General features: G+C 36.9%; 1 protein-coding gene across 1 annotated transcript; it reads right to left on the bottom strand.

Moving 5' to 3' along the window:
• Nucleotides 1–69: 69 nt before the first annotated feature.
• aftphb (aftiphilin b) lies at nt 70–19561 on the bottom strand. The gene is given in 11 exon segments (XM_048191113.1): nt 70–1197; nt 1358–1481; nt 1944–2036; nt 3673–3703; nt 5586–5684; nt 6903–6959; nt 7185–7305; nt 7620–7780; nt 7936–8441; nt 8444–9383; nt 19378–19561. Coding segments are annotated over 10 exon segments (2223 nt in total). The 5' UTR covers nt 9342–9383; nt 19378–19561; the 3' UTR covers nt 70–1064.
• Between the last annotated feature and the right edge of the window lie 1803 nt (nt 19562–21364).

Below are 21364 nucleotides of genomic sequence, written 5' to 3'. Positions count from 1 at the left end.
ATTGGCTAGCAAAGAACACAAACAGTATCCGAGCAAATCTTATGAAACCATCTAAAAAGGAACAATAACTCATTTATCTGCCTTTTTTATTGTTAAACTTCAAAATACAAATTTACAACAGAAGACAGTCACACAAATTCCTTTATACAGTCTTTTCCACAGGAACAGTACAAACAATTTCCGTGTTTTCTTTAAGACATTAGCACTGCTGTCATATTCATATTATATCAGATTGTGCAAAAGATTCACCTTTAAAATAATACAGTGACAAGACATTAATAGGACAAAAAAGCAGACACACAGAAATATGCAGTTCCCTTATTGAAGTTATCAAAATTAAATGATAATATAATCTTTTCTTATATGCTTGTCAGTTGTGGGAAAATAAAATAAAACAACTAAAGGCAGTTAAAATGAAAGGATGGTTAGAAGATACATGTACTATACTAAATGAAGTTTACAAGAGAATAAAATGGTTATAAATCAGCTAAAGGAAGCACTGAACTGAGTAACAATTAAAACAATACAGAGAAATAAAAAGAAAAGCACATATTAATATATATATATATATATTGCAACCAGGGGTTGGAGCTAAACTCAGGACTGAAGTTGCCCATCACTGATTAACAGGCTCTGGTTTCAAGTAGTAAAATGTGCAATTCTGCATTTCACCTCAGTGAGTGAAAAGTACTCACATTTTCACAAACAGCACTCAAAAATAAAATCATAACAAACTCATATATCAGACATAAAAGGTAAATATGCTAAAAGGTATCTATATACTGTGTATTAAAGACAAGGTGGGTGTCTTTTCTGCTGAAAAAAAATCAGCAGGAACATTTTCACACATAACGTGGTGATTCAATCCAATTAAAAACCTATAATAACAGCACAAGTGAAGAAATAGGGAGCTTTTATATGGTTAAATTTTTAAATGTGATTTTTTTTTCTGGAAGAAACAATGACTTGATCTGTTTTTTTGTAGCAGTCTTTAAACTAAATGAATGATGATGCCATAATGACTTTGAACTCTTTGAAAGGTGATTGGCTGATACCTTGTTTGCTTATATATGATTGGCTGCTGGAGTTAGAACGGAGGGGAACATTAGAACCCTGGCCTGCATGAAAGACAGATCAGGGAGAATAGAGATGACCTTTGCTGCTTCTTCGCTTATCTTTTCATCTTTTTCTGGCCTCCTGTCAAACATGCACAAAAAGAGCATTTTCTCAGAGACTGCAACAGTCACACCCCAATGTGAACCTTTCTAAATCTCTAGCTATAAAGTAACCATGTATTTGTTCTCAACATGTTAAGGCATGCTAAAAGTATGTGTATTCATGCATGCATATGTCTAACCTGGCCGTTGTTCTGGTTTTCTCCATAGACTCCATGAGTTTTGTAAATGCGTCTGCAATGCTTCGACCAGTGGTGTTGTTCTCAATTTTAGCTGTAGTCAGTTCATATATCTCTGGATCAACACCTAAATAAACAGGAAGAATATTTTTTAAAAAAATAAAGGAGACACACAAACATGCAGACACACACATTCTTTGTTTAAAACTACAGTTCATCATACTGACAGTAACGAGAGTGAAACTACATAAGCAGGATCTCAGAAACAGTAGAAAACCTTAAAATAAAGGTCATGCAAGACTATCACTTTCTTACTAAGACTTTAAGAATTTCCCAGACACAGAGAAGCAAATCACTATCAATTGTGCATTAGATTAAAGGCAGAAAAACAGAGATACTCACACTGGCAGATACCATAAGCAAGTCCAGAGAGAGGAAATCAGGGACAGAACGCTAGAGTACCAACAAATGCTAAAGACGACAAGCTTCCCTAAAAATTGATTTTGAAATCACAGACACAAGGGAAAAGGAAGGAAAGGTTTCACAGCAAGCCAGTCACTTCAGCGTGATTAACCCTTTCTGTTCTGACCTGGTAGTGGAGTGTCAGTTTCACTATCTGAGCTACATTCATCCACAGGCCCAAAATAGTCCAAATTTAGCCCTGAGAATCCACCATCTTGTGCTTCACATGAGAGCCGCAGCAATGACAGCAAGACATGCAGGGTTAGTGTGTTGTTAGTAGTTCAGGATATTCACCATATATCAACAGAAGTACATACTCTACTGTTCAAAAGTTTGGGGTCAGTATGATTTTTTTTTAACTGTACAGTGTACATGTATAACAGCATGTACAAGCAAGGAAAAGGCAGATGAACACCAGGGAACTTGGGAGCGACAAAGCAGGAAAAGATAAGACAGGAGATGAAAGCAAGAGATAAACAGAATAGAAAACTATAGTCATACTGTAGTTTAATATATTTATTGACAGATTTAACAACGATTTGGTGCAACATAACTGGAAAAAAATTATTATCCAGAAAAAGAGCTCAATTTTGGTTAAAGGATTTTTCTTCATACAATTTAAGCTTGACATTTGTGGCATAATGCTGATTATCACTGAAAATTATTGACTTATCCCTCAATATAAAAAAAGCTAAATATCAAGGCAACTGCAATAGAAGGAAACCTTAAAAAACACTGTTTAAAAATATATATGATTAGCCACAACAAAAATGTAAACACAATTTTGCTTTTTTCAACAAAAATGAAAAAAGAAGGGACGAGTTGAAAATATTTTCTGTGGTAATCAACTGTAACTGTCAACATTATGCCACAAATTCTATGGACTGAACTTGTATCGAACCCAGAACATTCCCTTAAGATTGGGCAAAAGTTTTTTTTAATCACAGTTTGCAAGTTAAGAAAGTGCATTAATGAATATTTCACTGCCAGTCACAGTGGGTTTTGAGACAGTAAGGAAAGAAGGAAAGACAGAATTATACATGAATATAGACTGTATCACAGAAATCCCCACCTAACTTAAACCTTCACAATTTTAAAACAGCATCTCAGTGAGTTGTAGCATCTGTATGTAAATCTTTGAAAATGAGGTGGCATTTCCTCTTTAATTTTAGCCAAGGAGTGCTATGCAATGGCTTCAAGTAAGTACCAGCAGTAAGGTCAGCTATTCCAAAAAAAGATCTCTTTTTTTTAGTCAAACCTGAGACAGCAGCTGGTGCACAGGGACTAAATTGGTTGAGAATGTATTTAATATTGGGTATAGTTTCTTTATCTCAAGTCTTGCATATAATGGCAAGGTAATAACTGCATATGAAGCTGCATACTTATAATCTGAGGTAGTACACTTCAGCCTACTCATATTCAGTGTATATGAGTTTTGGACAACATAGTAACACGGGCCTGGACTTTCAGACACAGAACAAGAGGAGAGAGTTCTAAACACAAACGAATATATAAAAAGGGAAACTGAGGTGAACTGATTTGTATCTTTGCTGACTTTTCTTTGGATCATAAATAGAATTTGGACAGTTACTTCTCAAATTGTTCTGCTAATGCTAGTTTAGTGTTAAATTAACACTTATAAAACAGGCATACAGGAGAGAAACTTTCCTAAGTGGTGTATGAATTGTGAAGGGAAAAGGAAGTTTGAAAAATGGAGAGAAAAGTGTCGTGAGAGAGAAGAGAAGTGCTCAGACAGGGATGATAAGCGAGGCTGCATCAGGAGTAGGATTTCTGCCGTGAGTGACGAGTGGCTTTTTCTTGAACTCTAGAGAAGGAGGAACGGCGAAAAGACGTACCGTCAATACTAAGGGCCAAAGAGGGCGCCACCTGCAGTATAACAAACGTAGTTTAGCAAGCATACAAAGTACTTTTAAATCAACTTTTAAGAGTGACAGAATGACCAAAAATTACAGAAAATCTAAAGACAAAAGTTTGGGATTAAAGATTTTTAATGTTTTTAAAAGAAGTTTCATCTGCTCAACAAGGCTGCATTTATTTAATTAAAAATACAGTAAAAACAGTAATATTGTGAACTACTATTACAATTTAAAATAACTATTTTCTATTTGAATATATTTTACAAAGTAATTTACTCCTGTGTTGCAAAGCTGAATTTTCAGCATTACTCCAGTCTTCAGTGTCACATGATCCTTCAGAAATCATTCTAATATGCTGATTTGCTGCTCAAGAAACATTTCTTATTATTATCAAGGTGGAAAGTAGTTGTGTACTTCTTTTTCAGGACTGAAAGACTGGAGTAATGTTGAAAATTCAGCTTTGGCAACACAAGAATAAATTACATTTTAAAATATTTTCAAATTAAAAAAAAAAAAAAGAGTGATTTTAAATTGTAATAATATTACAATATTATTCACAATATTACAGTTTTTAATGTATTTTTAATTAAATAAATGCAGCCTTGGTGAGCAGACAAAACTTCTTTTAAAAACATTAAAAATCTTATTGATCCCAAACTTCTGAACGGTAGTGTATATATATATATATATATATATATATATATATATATATATATATATATATATATATATATATATATATATATATATATATATATATATATATTCACACACTATATTGCCAAAAGTTTTGGGACGCCTGCCTTTATGTACACATGAACTTTAATGACAACCATGCGCATTTGTGAGGTCAGGCAGTGATGTTGGCGAGAAGGCCTGGCTCACAGTCTCCACTCTAATTCATCCCAAATGTGTTCTAGGTTGAGGTCAGGACTCTGTGCAGGCCAGTCAAGTTCCTCCACACCAAACTCGCTCATCCATGTCTTTATGGACCTTGCTTTGTGCACTGGTGCGAAGTCATGTTGGAACAGGAAGGAGCCATCCCCAAACTGTTCCCACAAAGTTGGGAGCATGAAATTGTCCAAAATGTCTTGGTATGCTGAAGCATTAAGTGTTCCTTTCACTGAACTAAGGGTCAAGCTCAACCCCTGAAAAACAACCTCACACCATAATCCCCCCTCCACCAAACTTTACACTTGGCACAATGCAGTCAGGCAAGTGCCGTTCTCCTGGCAACCGCCAAACCAGACTCGTCCATCGGATTGCCAGACAGAGAAGCGTGATTCGTCACTCCAGAGAACACTCCACTCTAGAGTCCAGTGGTGGTGTGCTTTACACCACTGCATCCAACGCTTTGCGTTGCACTTGGTGATGTAAGGCTTGGATGCAGCTGCTCGGCCATGGAAACCCATTCCATGAAGCTCTCTACACACTGTTCTTGAGCTAATCTGAAGGCCACACGAAGTTTGGAGGTCTGTAGCTATTGACTCTGCAGAAAGTTGGCGACTTCTGCGCACTGTGCGCCTCAGCATGCGCTGACCCCACTCTGTAATTTTACGTGGCCTATTTAGTAGTGAGGAAATTTCACGAATGGACTTATTGCACAGATGGCAACATATCATGGTACCACGCTTGAATTCACTGAGCTCCTGAGAGCGACCCATTCTTTCACAAATGTTTGTAGAAGCAGTTTGTATGCCTAGGTGCTTTGATTTTATACACCTGTGGCAATGGAAGTGTCTGGAACACCTGAATTCAATGGTTTGGAGCATACTTTTGGCAATATATATATATATATATATATATATATATATATATATATATATATATATATATATATATAGAGAGAGAGAGAGAGAGAGAGAGAGAGAGAGAGAGATACTTTTTCTCACCTGAGTGCATAGAATATTTCCACTCTCCACAGGAGTAGAAGGGAAAAGTGCAGGGGAGGCTGGAGATTTTTGAGACTCTTTGGTGGGTTCCAGCATTCCCTGAGAAGAAGGGACAGATGATTGAGAAAACAAAAATCACATACACAAAAAAGAGGATTATATATACTACCGTTTTCATTCAGCAAAAATACATTAAATTGATCAAAAGTGGCAGTAAACACATTTATAATGTTACAAATTATTTAAAGATGCTGTTCATTTGAACTTTATATTCATAAAACAGTCCTGAAAAAAACTGTATCAGAGTTTTCATAAAAACATTAAGCAGCACAACTGTTTTCAACATTGATAATAATGAGAAATCAGCAAATAAGCAGTAATGTCTCATGAGTAATGATGCTTAAAATTCAGCTTTGCCATCAGAGTAATAACTTAAATTTTAAAATATGTTAAAGGGTTAGTTCACCCAAAAATGAAAATTCTGTCATTTATTACTTACCCTCATGCTGTTCCACACCCGTAAGAACTTCGTTAATCTTCAGAACACAAATTAAGATATTTTAGTTGAAATACGATGGCTCAGTGAGGCCTCCATAGGGAGCAATGACACTTCCTCTCTCAAGATCCATAAAGGTACTAAAAACATTTAAATCAGTTCATGTGAGTACAGTGGTTCAATATTAATATTATAAAGCGACGAGAATATTTTTGGAGCGGCAAAAAAACTAAATAACGACTTATTTAGTGATGGCCAATATCAAAACACTGCTTCAGGAAGCATCGGAGCATTATGAATCAGTGTGTCGAATCATGATTCAGATCTCGTGTCAAACTGCCAACAGCTAAAATCACGTGACTTTGGCGCTCCGAACAGAAGATTTGATACACTGATTCATTTATGCTCCGATGCTTCTTGAAGCAGTGTTTTGAAATCAGCCATCACTATATAAGTCGTTATTTTGTTTTTTTGGCGCTCCAAAAATATTCTCGTCGCTTTATAATATTAATATTGAACCACTGTACTCACATGAACTGATTTAAATGTTTTTAGTACCTTTATGGATCTTGAGAGAGGAAGTGTCATTGCTCCCTATGGAGGCCTCACTGAGCCATCGTATTTCAACTAAAATATCTTAATTTGTGTTCTGAAGATTAACGAAGTTCTTACGGGTGTGGAACAGCATGAGGGTAAGTAATAAATGACAGAATTTTCATTTTTGGGTGAACTAACCCTTTAACATAGATAACAGTAAGTAAACTATAATAATATTTCACAATATTATGTTTTTGAGGTTTAGGACTTAGGACTTTACTCACCAGTCCGGCAGCAAACATAGGCACGATCACTGGCTGCTGCTTGTCTCCAGTGAACAACTGTCAGAGGAATAAGAAAAATAAATAGACAGAAAAAAGCAAAAAAAGTCAAATCAAAAAAAGAAAGAAATAGTAAAAAAAGTTAGCACTAATTAGTCACCATTAAACCCTGTGAATGTCTGTTTATCAGTGTTTACTGACTAGAAATATACTTCACATGAGAGAGAAACCAGCTGTGATGGACAACACTGCGTGTCTATGAGGAATGTACTTTCAAGAACTCACAATATTCCTGATTCCTAGGCAGTCCAAAAGAATTCTGTTGCTATGGGAACCTGCCCACTTGAATTTAAGGCCATGAGAGCCGAGGATGTCCTGAAGGTGGCACCACAAGGCCAATGAATTCCTGCAGAAAGAAAAATGAACCAAGACCTTCATATCCCGAGTTCTTTCTCTAAAACTAGTCAAACCAAACACACAGGATATATTTAAACATTAGTCATGGAGCTCCTATTAATGGAAACAGCCTCGGGGTAAAACAAGAAATAAACTCACATTGTGAAATATTAAGTTACAATTACAACAAATAAAGTCACAATTGTGAGATATAAAGATATTTTTGGTACAGTAAGAATAGGTTTTCATACTAGCAAGCCCAAATATGTTCTGGAAATAAGTGCAAATAAATCTTAGAGGCTTGTAGCCAAATTAAGTTCTTACTCCTGTGCCAAAGAGCTGCTTGGATCCCTTTGCTCCTGAGGATCCTGAGCCTGCAGGAATTCGTGGAGGGGCAGGACCTCAGTAACCCCGCTGACCTCAGAATGGACGTTTGAAGGGAAGGCAGTTCTGAAGAGATGCTGTAATTTGCAGCTGAACTCAACCTGTAAGAGATGAAAACTCAGGGTGCAGTTCATCTAAACTTTTTACACACATTTTATGGTTTGATTTCAATTAGACTAAAATCCATTAATTGAACTACAATTCATTTTAACAAAAATAATTGACATGAATTGTGATTAACATCAAAATGACTCACAGTGCTACCCTGGAGGTCACCACTAGAGGGCGCTGTTGAAGTCTCAACATCTTGTTCTTCTTTACCCAGGTAAGTGCTCTGTTCCTCCCCAAATGCGGCCCATGAATCCTGTTCCTCTTCCGTGCCTTTATGTGGTCCAAATGCAGTCCAGTTGTCTTGCCCTCCCACCGCCACTCCTCCAAGTGGAGCTGAACTAAAGTCGGCAAAACTGTCGCTGGGAGGCAACTCAGAACAAAAAGCTCCTTCATTGTCCGCTGCTTCCTCAGCCAGCTCATCTTCGTCAGCCAGCTCATCTTCCTCCTTGAAGTCCTTCAGGGTGTCCGTGTCACCAAACTCATCATCCGTGGAGCACCTGGACATTGCCGTGACGAATTCAGGAAATCCTTCCTGGGTTATAGTTTCAGTCCGGCTGAAGTCTGCAAAACCCTGAGCTGCATCTCTGAAATCGCCAAAATCCTCGTAGGCCGTGGGGTCTGCGGATAAATCAATGTCCTCATCTTCTCCACCTCTGTGTTTGCGAATGATCCATGAATTTCTTTTATGTTTCCACTTAGCTGTGTGTCAGAAATTAGATCCACATCCACAGAGGGAGCCGTCTCTGTTTCGGCTATGTCAACACAGTCTGCAGACCCGTCCAGAGAACCTGCGTCACCACAAACAACAAAGTTCTCCCTTTCTGTATGCTCACCATCAGGTTCTTGTGCATCTCTACAACTAGACGACTGGGAGTCGCCACATAGCTCCAGTCTCACTTCTGTCTCTCCAGGTTCAGATGCTTCTTTATGGGATGAGTGATTGTTTGAGTCTGTCAGATTGTCCATTTGGTTAATTAACTGGTTTCTGTCTAACACATCAACTACGTTGACGCCCAGTCCAGAGTGTACTTCAGTGTCGGCGCTTTGCAAGCATGAGGGAAGAGCTCTGTCCAGCTCTGAATTTATACAAGACTCACTGTAGCCATTACTAAGGATTTGTCCATCGCCTATGCTGCTGATTCGGACATCAGGAAGTATTGAGGGAGAGTTCTGACCATGTTCAGCAGAGAACACCTTCTGATCGAAGAACGTCACACCATTTGTGACAATCTCAGATAATTCCTTCTCTGTTTTCTCGATACTGCTTATAGATTCTCCTACCATTTTTCTCTCGTCGTTAGCCCATCCACTCTTCTCCGATACAGCAACATTCTGTATGGATTTGATGTATAGGTCAGGTGGGGACTCCTCCAGCGCGTTTGACTGGCTGAATGTTGTGGGCGTGTCGATGTCCGAGAAGCTGAAACTGGACGACACTCCTCCGCCATCAAAACCCCCGAACTCACCAAACTCATCCTCCTCTTCTTCCTCTCCAGCCTCATCCAGTGGAGGGGGAGAGGAAGAGTACAGACGGATGACATCGGGCTCCATGGTCCTCTTGCGCCACCTGAGGCCACATGCACACACACACTCCTGGAGAAAAAAAGAGACGAGAAAGAAACTTGACCTGTTATTGGTCAAGAACAAAATTCAACTGTCATTCAGCAAAAATTATGAAATAACCCTGACTGACCCCAATTTAGCCAAAATAATCAGCTCTTTTGATTAGCATTATTAGACATGCGTATTATTAGATATTATTATTAGACATTTTACAGACATCTGCACCTTGAAAAATAATACAACAGCCAAATTAACTAGAACCAGTGATTTATTTCTAATATTTAGTTTTGAATTTTATATTTCATTTATATTTGAATTTAAAGAAAAACATTTAAATTTCTAATTATTTGAACTGTATCAGCTCTCTTTGTTTAGCCAACACGTTTATTTCCCCTCATCTGAATTTACTACATATTTAATACTTTCATTTATATACATATTTAATACGTTCACTCATAAAATACTACTTGGTATTTTATGAGTGAACACTAAAAGCAGGAATAATACAAACGTAAAATACATGTGACGAGCTTCAGGCTAAAGCAGTCAGCACTGCTAGATCAGAGAGCAGCCCATTCATAATTTACCAGCACTTTACATGTAACCCCCCTCTTTCATGGGCTAAATCTAGGGCACAGTTTGAAGAAAGCTGCAGAGAGTAACACTTCTTAGCTTGTCCACAAGCAGCAAAATGACCTCCAATTATTGACTAGTTCTCAAACCTCAAAGGATCGGATAGGTCTCGCATGATGGTTAAAGTAACAACAACTACTAATATTTAACTGTTTGTCTACAGACTCAATACCCTGGTGTAGAGTACAACGTTGGTGCAATAAGGAAAATCAATGAGTGATCATATGCAAATTCACTTTTCACTAGTTTCAGTAGGTTCATGTATCTCGATTATAGAAGTTTCTGACAGCATACAATCGAGAACGGTGTGTTTTTATCATTGTTGCAACAGTTTGGGGAGGACCCTTTCTTATTCATAATGAAATAATACACTGAGTCTAATGTGGAAGAACTTGCCTTCAGTCTGGTCAGATTTTTGCCCCCAAGAGTCAGAGGCAGTCTGCAGATTTTGGGCAGTCTAAGTTGACAGATTTCACAGAAAATTGCATAGTGTATGATGGGCACAGGCTTTGATTTTTTTTAAGCATCAAACTATGATTCCTTCCATCCAGCCGAAGGATTTCAGCCTTTTTTGATCTTTTGACCTGATTTTAAAACACATATCGTAGCGTCATGTGTATTCTAGCCACAAGACGTATGTTTCTCCTTGAGTTTGTTGTGTTCAGAACAGCTTGTTGTTGTGACTGGTAGTGTGTGATCCTCATATGCCCAGTAACCATTTGAGTAATCATGCCCAGTAATCATTTGCAAAGTTGGCAACTGTATGATGTTTAATGTTTTAAAGGGGTGATGAACTAAGAAATCAACCTTTCCTTGAGCTTTTGATATATAAGAAGTCATCGTACTATAAGAATATCCTGTGAGTTTCAGCACTGAAAACTTCCTTGTTAGTCCAATAAAAGCTTTTATTGACACCAGACCCAGCAAACGACAGGTTTTTCAAAGTGGGGATCTATGACGTCAAAGGGCAGCAAGCACTGCCTCCGCAGAAGAAGATCAACACCTACTTCATCACTGCCTGTTTAGCCCCGCCCACAGATTCGCGCATGACATGCAATAGAATAGGTAGTCTAAGTAACATACGTGGTGCTAAACCAGATCAAACTACCAAGCAATAAACATGCTGTTGAGGATTCCAAAATATTGTGTAGTGCCTGGACTCAGCAGTAATGCGACAACATGTAAGTAACTGTGTTAAAGGTCCCGTTCTTCGTGATCCCATGTTTCAAACTTTAGTTAGTGTGTAATGTTGTTGTTAGAGTATAAATAAAATCTGTACAATTTTAAAGCTCAAAGTTCAATGCCAAGCGAGATATTTTATTTAACAGAAGTCGCCTACATCGAACGGCCAGTTTGGACTACATCCCTCTACTTCCTTCTTTAATGACGTCACTAAAACAGTTTTTGACTAACCTCCGCCCACAGGAATACACAAGAGTTGCGTTTGTAGAGTGTGTTTGTCGCCATGTCGTCGAAACGCTGTTATTTTCATCCCGCAGTCCAATCACCGGGTCTGATTCCGGCTCAAATTGATAGGGTAAAATTAAAGACATGTTTACAATAACACTGAGTGCGTGCATCTATGGTAAGAGGCGTGACCTTTCCGGGCAAGGAGCGCTAAGCTGCTGTCGAATCACAACACAGGAACCGCTGGCACAATCAGAACTCGTTACGTATTTCTCTAGGGACTTCATAGAACAAGGAAGTCATCAGCCCGTTTTTATGACAGTGGAAACAGCGGTATACAGATAAGTAAATTATGTGAAAAATACTGTTTTTTTTACACGCGAAACATGAACACATGTTATATTGCACACTATAAACACAATCAAAGCTTCAAAAAACCACGAAAAACGGGACCTTTAATTCTAATGCCTGATCTGATATGTAATGATTCATGTACAGTCAGATGTTCTTTGTCGGTGTGTCAGTAAATCAAACCAGTGACTAAACGTCAACTTGTGTTGTTTCTCTTAGTAGGATGAAAATAATCTGTTATTTAACAGTGATTAAATTATATAAAGAAAGCGATCAAAGAAAGCTCCATTTGCAATCGTTGGAGCAGCGTGCGCTGAAGCTGTCAATCAAACAGTGCGAGTTTGTCGTGACTGATATGCAAAACTATAGAGAATTTCAAATGGAAAGATGTCAGCCAATCACAGCAGTGGGCGTTTACACTGAAGTCTCACAGCAGACACTCCCCTTAAAACAGAGCGTTCAAACCAGAGGGCTAAAATCAGGGTAGGAAAAGTGCCTTTTATTTCTAAATTATGCCAATTTTTTATGTAAAAAGCATACTAACTTTATAAGTGCACCCCAGGAAACATTATAAGACAATAAAACAACGCAGTTCATTATGCCTTTAAAATATATTCATATTTTAGAAGTCGTGTGAATCATTCCAGCCTTTACTGATGCACTAAATATTAAGGTCTGTTTTCAGTGGAATTACTGTAATAAAATAATAATTACAAATAACTTAAAGTGGACCTATTATGCAAAATTAACTTTTTCACTTTTAAGTCGCTCCAAATGTGTAGTTACAGATTAAGAGTAGGGGGAAGCCCCACCCATGACTGGTGACGATCTGTCCTATTAGCATAGATACCGCCCAAAGTGAGCCGCAGCAGTCTGCCATTTCTGTTTACTCACTGTAGCAGCTGGAGATACACAATGTCTGCGCCAAAAACATTACAAATGTTCTGTTATTGGATGTACCAACGAACATAAGAGTCTCTGTAGACTCCCAGCATCTGAGGTACTGAGGACACTGTGGTTGAATTTCATTTATGAAGGAAATGTGCCGAAGAAAGTCAGTAAAGTGTGTCATTTTACGGCGAACTGCTTTACAAACGAGGGTCAGTTCATTGCTGGACTTGCACAAAAGATTAACATGACGGTACATGCTAGTTGATGAGTTGAATGAATCAACTTAACTCCACATAAGCTACATAAATTTATCCACGTCCAGTTGCATTCTAAAAGTTGTAACTTCTTCTTGAGTCTCTCCATTAGTGTCCGACTCCGGTTTGAACATGTAAGGCTGAACACAGCAACTCACAATTTCTGACATTTTGGTTATGTGAGATTCTCCAGTTTTGTTGTTGTTGAGTATCCAAACCGCGAGCTGTTAAAGCTCTGCCCTCTTCTGGGAAGGGGACTGGGAGCAGCAGCTCATTTGCATTTAAAGGGGCACACACAAAAACTGTGTGTTTTTGCTCACACCCAAATAGGGGCTATTTATGCAAGAGGTTATTCTTTGCGAGAGTATATTGACTAAAAACGTCTGTGGCGACCAGGGCGGGCGAGAGCCGTGAGGGAACGGCGCGAGGCCGGTGGCGCGAGTGTTAATGAGCTTCACCTGGGAGGCGCACCGGCCTTGAGTCCCTCACGGAGGAGCTCCGGGAGCATAAAAGGAGGAGCGACTACAGTGAAGGACGAGAGAGGACCAGGCCTGGACTTTATTTTACATTTTATTATGTTTGTGTTTATGTTTATTTACTTTCGTTTTGTTCTTTGTTTATTTTGAATTAAAGTTACGTTGAATGTTCGCTGGTTCCCGCCTCCTTCTTCCCATACTTACGAACTGTGTTACAACGTCCTTAAAAATTCCTGGAAATTCATTGGTCAAAAAAATTTGTTGAGACCCTGAAATAGGTTGAAACTCTGAATGATCTTTTTTAAACATCCTTATTTTTAGCATAAACATTTAATGTTTCTCTTCCAAACAAACATATACTGATTAATCTCTGGTGTGACCACCTCAGCAGTCTTTCCAGTGTGATCATGAGGGTAGACAAATATCCCCCAAACTGGTTTTGTGGATTGTGCTGGACATGACTTTCCTAGTCATTTCCTAGTTATAAAACCTTTTGAATTGTGGATTAGGCTAAATCTGGATTCTTAATGATTTTATAGGCAGTAGATGCATGGAGTTTTTGTCCCTCAGTGTTTGGGCTCCAGCTCTGAGTCCGTGCTGTTTGTCTGAGCGCACAAAGGAAGTGGATTGGGTTTCCTCATCAGTTTACACTCCCTTCAAAGAGGACATATCAGCGTTTACACAGTGTGCGTGTGTATGTGAGCGTGTCTGTTTGCCCGAGGCAAACTAAATACTCCAGTATGTGGGCTAGTAGGCAAAATATTTCAAATTATATTGGCCCAAATTCATATCAATGTACTTTTGTGTTTGTGTAACTGAATTGTAAAGGGAAATTTTCAGACTGTGATTTTCCAGAAACCAAGAACTTCTGTGCAGTTTACATTTAGGTAAGAGTGCGCTTTAAACTTCACTACAAATTTAATTTAACACAAAAAATTAAACACAAAAGCCACAGTATGCTACAGTTCAAAGATTTGGGGTCAGTAAGATTTTTTTTGTAAAGAAATTAATACTTTCATTCTACAACAGGGGTGTCAAACATACAGCCTGCGGGCCGAATACAGCCCACAAAGTTGTCCACTCTGGCCCAGGGGATGATATGGACTATAAAAAATTTTTTAAAAAAAAAACGCACGAGCCAACTGTCCATAAATCCAAATGTTTTTTAGTTTTATTTTGGTCAATCTTTATTCTGGGCTTGCAAACAAAGTGCTTTGTAATAATTTCCCAAAATTTTATTAGTGTGTAAATATTTACAAAGTCAATAAACAGGACGTTAACACAGGCACATGCTGAAAACGGACACAAAGAGGAGAACAGACGCGCCAGCAGAGAAAATACTGTACAATGCACAAGCTCACTGTTCGAGAAAAATAGGAAGAATAATATAAATATTGAATTGGGGTTGATATGAATGTATCTCTGAAGGGAACCTGTCTTCAGAAAAGTTGATGGCTTTTCCTCTTATCTCCTTATAAAGTAGTAGCCTATTTATAAGCGCAGCTCTGCTTTGTGTATAGCGGTAACTATGGAAATGATATATAACTGCTTTTCCATGAAGCGCCACCTACTGGCAGAGAGTGAATTTGCATTTTCATTCAGTCCGTCTGCTGATTTTGTTTTGTGCAGGTGTCTCATGTAGCATAATTTCACAAACCTAAAGTCAGAACATGCTGTTTTTGCTGTTAATCTTGAAATTACACAATAATTTAAAGGTGCCGTAGAACATCTTTTTAAAATATGTAATATAAGTCTAAGGTGTCCCCTGAATGTGTCTGTGAAGTTTCAGCTCAAAATACCCCATAGATTTTTTTAACTGCCTATTTTGGGGCATCATTAAATATGCGCCGATTCAGGCTGCGCGGCCCCTTTAAATCTCATGCTCCCCCTCCCCCGGAGCTCACGCTTGCCTTAAACAGCACAAACAAAGTTCACACAGCTAATATAACCCTCAAAATGGATCTTTACAAAGTGTTCGTCATGCAACATGTCTAATCGCGTAAGTACAGTGTTTATTTGAATGATTACATTTGGTTCTGAATGAGTTTGATAGTGCTCCGTGGCTAAAGCTAACATTACACACTGTTGGAGAGATTTATAAAGAATGAAGTTGTGTTTATGAATTATACAGACTGCAAGTGTTTAATAATGAAAATAACGACAGTCTTGTCTCCGTGAATACAGTAAGAAACGATGGTAACTTTAACCACATTTAACAGTACATTTAGCAACATGCTAACAAAACATTTAGAAAGACAATTTACAAATGTCACTAAAAATATCATGATATCATGGATCATGTCAGTTATTATTGCTCCATCTGCCATTTTTCGCTAGTGTCCTCGCTTGCTGACCTAATCTCATGATTCTGAGATTCGCCTGTTCGTCGGAGGTCTTTTAAACAAATGAGATTTATATAAGAAGGAGGAAACAATGGTGTTTAAGACTCACTGCATGTCATTTCCATGTACTGAACTCTTGTTATTCAACTATGCTGAGGTAAATTCAATTTTTAATTCTAGGGCACCTAGAATTAAATGCAGTGTTTGCCTCTAATATCAAAGAGCTACACATATTTTTTGACCAAATAAACAACAAATAAATCTGCAACCAGTATCAGAATCAGCCAATTTGCTACTAAAAAAAATTGGAATTTGCCATGAAAAATCAAAATAGGTGCTTCACAAATAAAAACATATTAAATAAAGCATTATTTTAAAAATCTAATAGTTTTTTTCACTGTAAAAACAAACGCAGTTTTAAGGAGCAGTGTACTAGTTTTCTTGCAAATTAATTTGTTGTTTTATGGTTAATATTAATGCAACTGACAGCGCAAAGATTTTGTTGTTGTTGTTTTTTTTTTAAATTAATTCAGCTCGCACATGGTTGTTTTTTTCCAATCCGGCCCTCATCCTAAAATGAGTTTGACACCCCTGTTCTACAAGGATGCATTAAATAGATCAAAAGTGATGGTAAAAACATTTATAATGTTACAAATTATAAAAAATTACTTAAATTCATCAAAGAGCCCTAAACAATATACATCAGTTTCCACAATAAAATATTAATAATGTTTTATTATTATTGTTATTAATAATACACATTATTAATACAACAATATTATTTTTGAAGGATGATTTCTGATAGATCATGTGACACTGAAGACTGGAGTAATGGCTGCTGAAAATACAGCTTTTCTCCTCACAGGAAAAAATGATTACATTTTAAAATATATTAAAATAGAAAACTGTTATTTTAAATTATAGAAATATTTCACAATATTACTATTTTACTATATTTTGATCAAATAAATTCAGTCTTGGAAAGCATAAAAAAACCCAAACATTTAAACCCACCCCTAATGTTTGAAAGGTAGCGTATGTGTCACGTGTGGGTCTTGTTTAGTTTCATTATCCTGTTCTGTTTAGTTTCATTGTCACTGTCTCTGCCTGAGTTCTAGTTAGTTTCCATGCTTTCTGGTTAGTTACACACCTGTTCCCTGTTTCTGTTATTGACCATCCTCTGTGCCTTCACATGCTGTCAGAAATGATTATAAATACTAGTTTCCTTGCGTTAATGTTATATGTGAGTGTGTAGTATTCTCAAAGTGTTCATAAAAGTCTCTTTGTATTGTTCTGCGTCACATGCCTCTTTATTGTTTTTGCTACATGCTCACTGACCATGACAGTATGTAGGTTAGGCTACTGTGTGACCTAATTTAGTTTTTTCCTCCAGTCAGAATCAGATTACTTAACAGTGTCCATTAGATCGTCATGCCTCGTTCACGGGATGCTGACTTTAAAGGTTTTGGCTTGCATAACTTTGTCATTGTAATTATGTAAAACAGGACAAAAAAAAGTTGCCAGCTGACCTCTCACCTCATTAATTATTTGAAACACGAATCATCTAAGTTTGTGTTTTAGGGATCACTTAAATGTGATCAAGGGCATTGCATTGATATTGATAAATATGTGTTGTTTTGAACAGTTATCTCAAGTTCTAGAATAATCATCCAGCAGCTGTCACCTGATTATAGTTTTTGTAGAGCTACTAGCTGTGTAAAATAGTGCAGATTTTTGACAGAACTGCTTTCATTTTCACAATGGTGATTGCTGTGTAGTGTTAAGCTTTGTCTTCATAGAAATCACTAGAATAGCCAAAGCCATTTATTAGATTATCCACATAGTTTTAGCCATATATAACGTAGTATTGTGCCATACGTCTCTAATTAACTTCTGTAATTACATCTATCATTACACTGCTAACCCAGCTCCTACCACTTAAAGGGGACCTATTATGCAAAATTCACTTTTGTATGGTGTTTTAACATAAACGTGTGTTGGCAGTGTGTGTACACAACCACCCTATAATGATAAAAATCCAACCACTCCTTTTTTTTTAATCCCCATAAAAGAGAGCACTTTATTACAGTTCATCAGAGTTGATTTATGGATATAAAGTTTACCAGTTTATTAAGTACCACATGAAAAGTCATAGGGTCTTTTTATATTTGTTTACTGTAATGAGTGTTTCTGTGTACTTCGCTGTGTATGTTGATGATAATGCAAGGGAGAGAGAGTTTATGGATAATATTTTAGTGCACACTTGCACTGTATTTTATTAAGCTCTTACAGACGCTTCATCTTTTGTGTGATGTACAATAAACATCATAAAACTCATCTGTAAGGTTTTGGCCATCATTCAGACAGTGTCTGGTACAACAGGCCTGTACTAATATAGTGGAAGAAGACAACAAAGAGTTATAGCCGTAATTTAACTAAACTATACCTATTCTATCGCCATGTAGCATGTATTAGTTTCTGACATTATAGCACGTCCTGACTGAATCCTGACACTGGAGAATGAGCTCTTGAAGCTCCGCCCTCTTAGGCCGAGCGCAGCAGCTCATTTGCATTTAAAGGGACCACACTGAAACGGCGTGTTTTTGGTCAACCACATATAGTGGCAATTTTAACACGCTATAAAAAAATTATCTGTGGGGTATTTTGAGCTAAAACTTCACATACACACTCAGGGGACATCAGAGACTTATTTTATATCTTGTAAAATGGGGCATAATAGGTCCCCTTTAAACCTAACCATAACACCAAACCTGTCCCTAACCTTACCTGTATCCCACCTTGATTGCAGCAAATGTGTTTTGCAATACAACTTGAACACATTTAGTGCTATGTGCTTAACAAATACATTTTTGACGGATGTACATAATAGTTAAAGACACTTTATATAAAGTAGAACCGAAGTATGAATGTGGAGAAGGCAAATGATTAAATGACTGTTTATAAATATATCGCCAATGGGTAATGCCACAGAGCAGACAACTGACCATACACAAACATCTAGATACCACGATAATGCAAATCAGGTGGTTTTCGGCCTTCTGCTTCATATAGACAGAGATAAACAGGCAGATATTATATAAGGATTTCAAAACTGCATAGATTATATATTGGAGAAGTTTTTTCTTCTCTGGAACACAAAAGGAGCTGTTTGTAATCGTATTACAATACAAAAAAAGAAGCAATGAAAGTAAAAGATGACAGCCTGAGAGTCTTTCTACTTGCTTTCATTGCATCTTTTCTGCATAACCGTGACAGTGAATGGTGACTGCGACTGACATTCTGCCTAGCATATTTTGTGTTCCGTGTGAAGAAAAAAAAGTCATACAGGTTTGAAACAACATGAAGGTGAGAAAAATATGACAGTTTTCATTTTTAGATGAAATATTCCTTTAACTTACACCTCGACTAGAGGAAGTATTTTCCACGAGCTGTCACGTCTGTTTTGGCATTGTGACACGAGACGGCTGTCATCAGCCGGTGTGCTTTCTAATCCACTTAACGCCTCAGAACAACATATCTAAGGACAATGCTGTAACACTAATGCTAAAGTTAAAACTGCCATAGACAATGCCACAAAATTGGCCATTAGACGCTACTGTCGTGCAATCTAAGTGGTTTGACAACAGCGAAAGCTGCACATTATTCTTACCTTCCCCTATCCGCTATGGATGATCATGACGGACTCTCAACCTGTTCAGCGAGAGGACAAGTATCGTCTCGTCTTGTCTGGGTAAAGTTAAACCGGTTCTCACTGCCAGTTTCTGCGCTCATCCGGAGTTCCGTGTCCAACAATATGCAACCGGAGACCCGGGGACCTTTATTATCACTCTGCCAGATCACAAACAGTGATCTATCGCCCACTGTCGGTGCGGAGCAGAGACACGACACGAGACAACAATGAATGTAGATAGATAAATCTTTCTTATGATAGAATACAGATTTGTAGCTGTAGCCTAAATCATAGCTGGAATCAAAAACACATTCCGCGCATTGCACGATTACTGTGCACTTTTGTGTCCAATATCCTTTAAAAGTAGGCTAATTCCATGTTTTTGTGAGACATATTAGATGTTTTCTTTATATTTTATTAGAAATTAACATACTATAGCTAGTTTAAAATGCATGTCTGTATCCCCCTCCCCCTTAAAATAGTACTTTGCCTGTCAAAAATGCTAAAAAAAAAAAAAAAAATACCAGTAATTTTAATCAAAAAAAAAAAAAAAAATTGGTGTTCCTCATTTCATTTTGTGTACAACCTATGCCCCGTTTAACAAAATATAACATTGCTCAAAATTGTACACCCTATTACCCACGTCATTATAAGAAAAAAAGGACCAAACAAATATTTCTTTAATATTGATATAAGATTATAATTATCAATAAACCATCATTCAGTCCCAAACGTACTAAATTCTGGGTAAAAGAATATCTTCATGAGACCCAGAAAAAAGAGTTTTTTGAATTTAGAATTTTTTCACATCATTTTTCACATAAGAAACAAATGGAAAAAAACATTTTTGAAAAATTATATTTTATTTATATGTTATGCTATGTCCTCGGTGGTGGACACCAGGACTAAGTTGTTTAAAAAATAAAATGACATGTATAGGCAAAAACAATAGGATTTTTTTTAATCACCAATCAATTTTTAAGCTTCAGGATTTTTTTTTAACCAAACTTTGTATAAAGATGAATCTCAACTATGTTATGAAAGATAGAACGGAATGAATCGATATACACCATTTTACTTTATGCAATATATGGGGAAAATAGTCGTACATGAATTTTCCCATTCAATACAATGCATCTATACACTAATATCTAATTTGCATATTAATGTGTTCTTGGAGCAACATGTAATGAAAAAAGAACTGTAATAATGGGAGTAATAATTGGCAACATTTTCATAATAATATCTAATAATTAATAGGAATATTGATATGTAATTTCTTTCCCTATTCACTTGTTGTGTCTCCTAAAATGCCTGATAAACATGATTTAAGTCCCGGTGTCCTCTACAGAGGTCATGCATGAAATCAATGCCCTGTTTCGTAACAGAAAGTCATATTTTGATTAGTAACCCCATAAAATTTTCCTGAGATGTTGATTTATGACAATCAATTTGAAAATGAATCCGATTTAAATGATAATTACATAATATTATCATATCTCCATAAGAATGCTAATTTTGATTTTCAGTCATATTTAAGTTGTCATTGTCATAGTGAAACTTCTAAAAATTTGGTATCTCTGCAAAGCCCTGAATGTGCTCTTTACAGGACATCCAGACTTAGAACTGTTACATGTATGATGTCAGAGAAAATCACTAAAATATAATGTCCACTACAGAGGACAAATTTGTCCTTATTGATGTTTATTTAACGTTAATTATTACTAAAAAAAAATATTTTGATGACCATTTATCAGTAGCCTACTAGTAACTAGTAGAATATATAATAAACAAGAATTATCGAGGACCTAACAATGAAAATAGATAGATTTTTCATTTTCAGAATCACCCGGAAAAATATGTCCATTCATGCCCTACTCTGTCATTAAGTAAATATAAAAAGAAACATATACATATATTTGTATTTGTTAAAATAAATATTTAAAGCGGGGTGATCAACATATTC

This window comes from Megalobrama amblycephala, linkage group LG5, assembly GCF_018812025.1.
Source record: "Megalobrama amblycephala isolate DHTTF-2021 linkage group LG5, ASM1881202v1, whole genome shotgun sequence".
Taxonomy (NCBI): domain Eukaryota; kingdom Metazoa; phylum Chordata; class Actinopteri; order Cypriniformes; family Xenocyprididae; genus Megalobrama; species Megalobrama amblycephala.
This window is presented reverse-complemented; position numbering and strand designations above follow the sequence as displayed.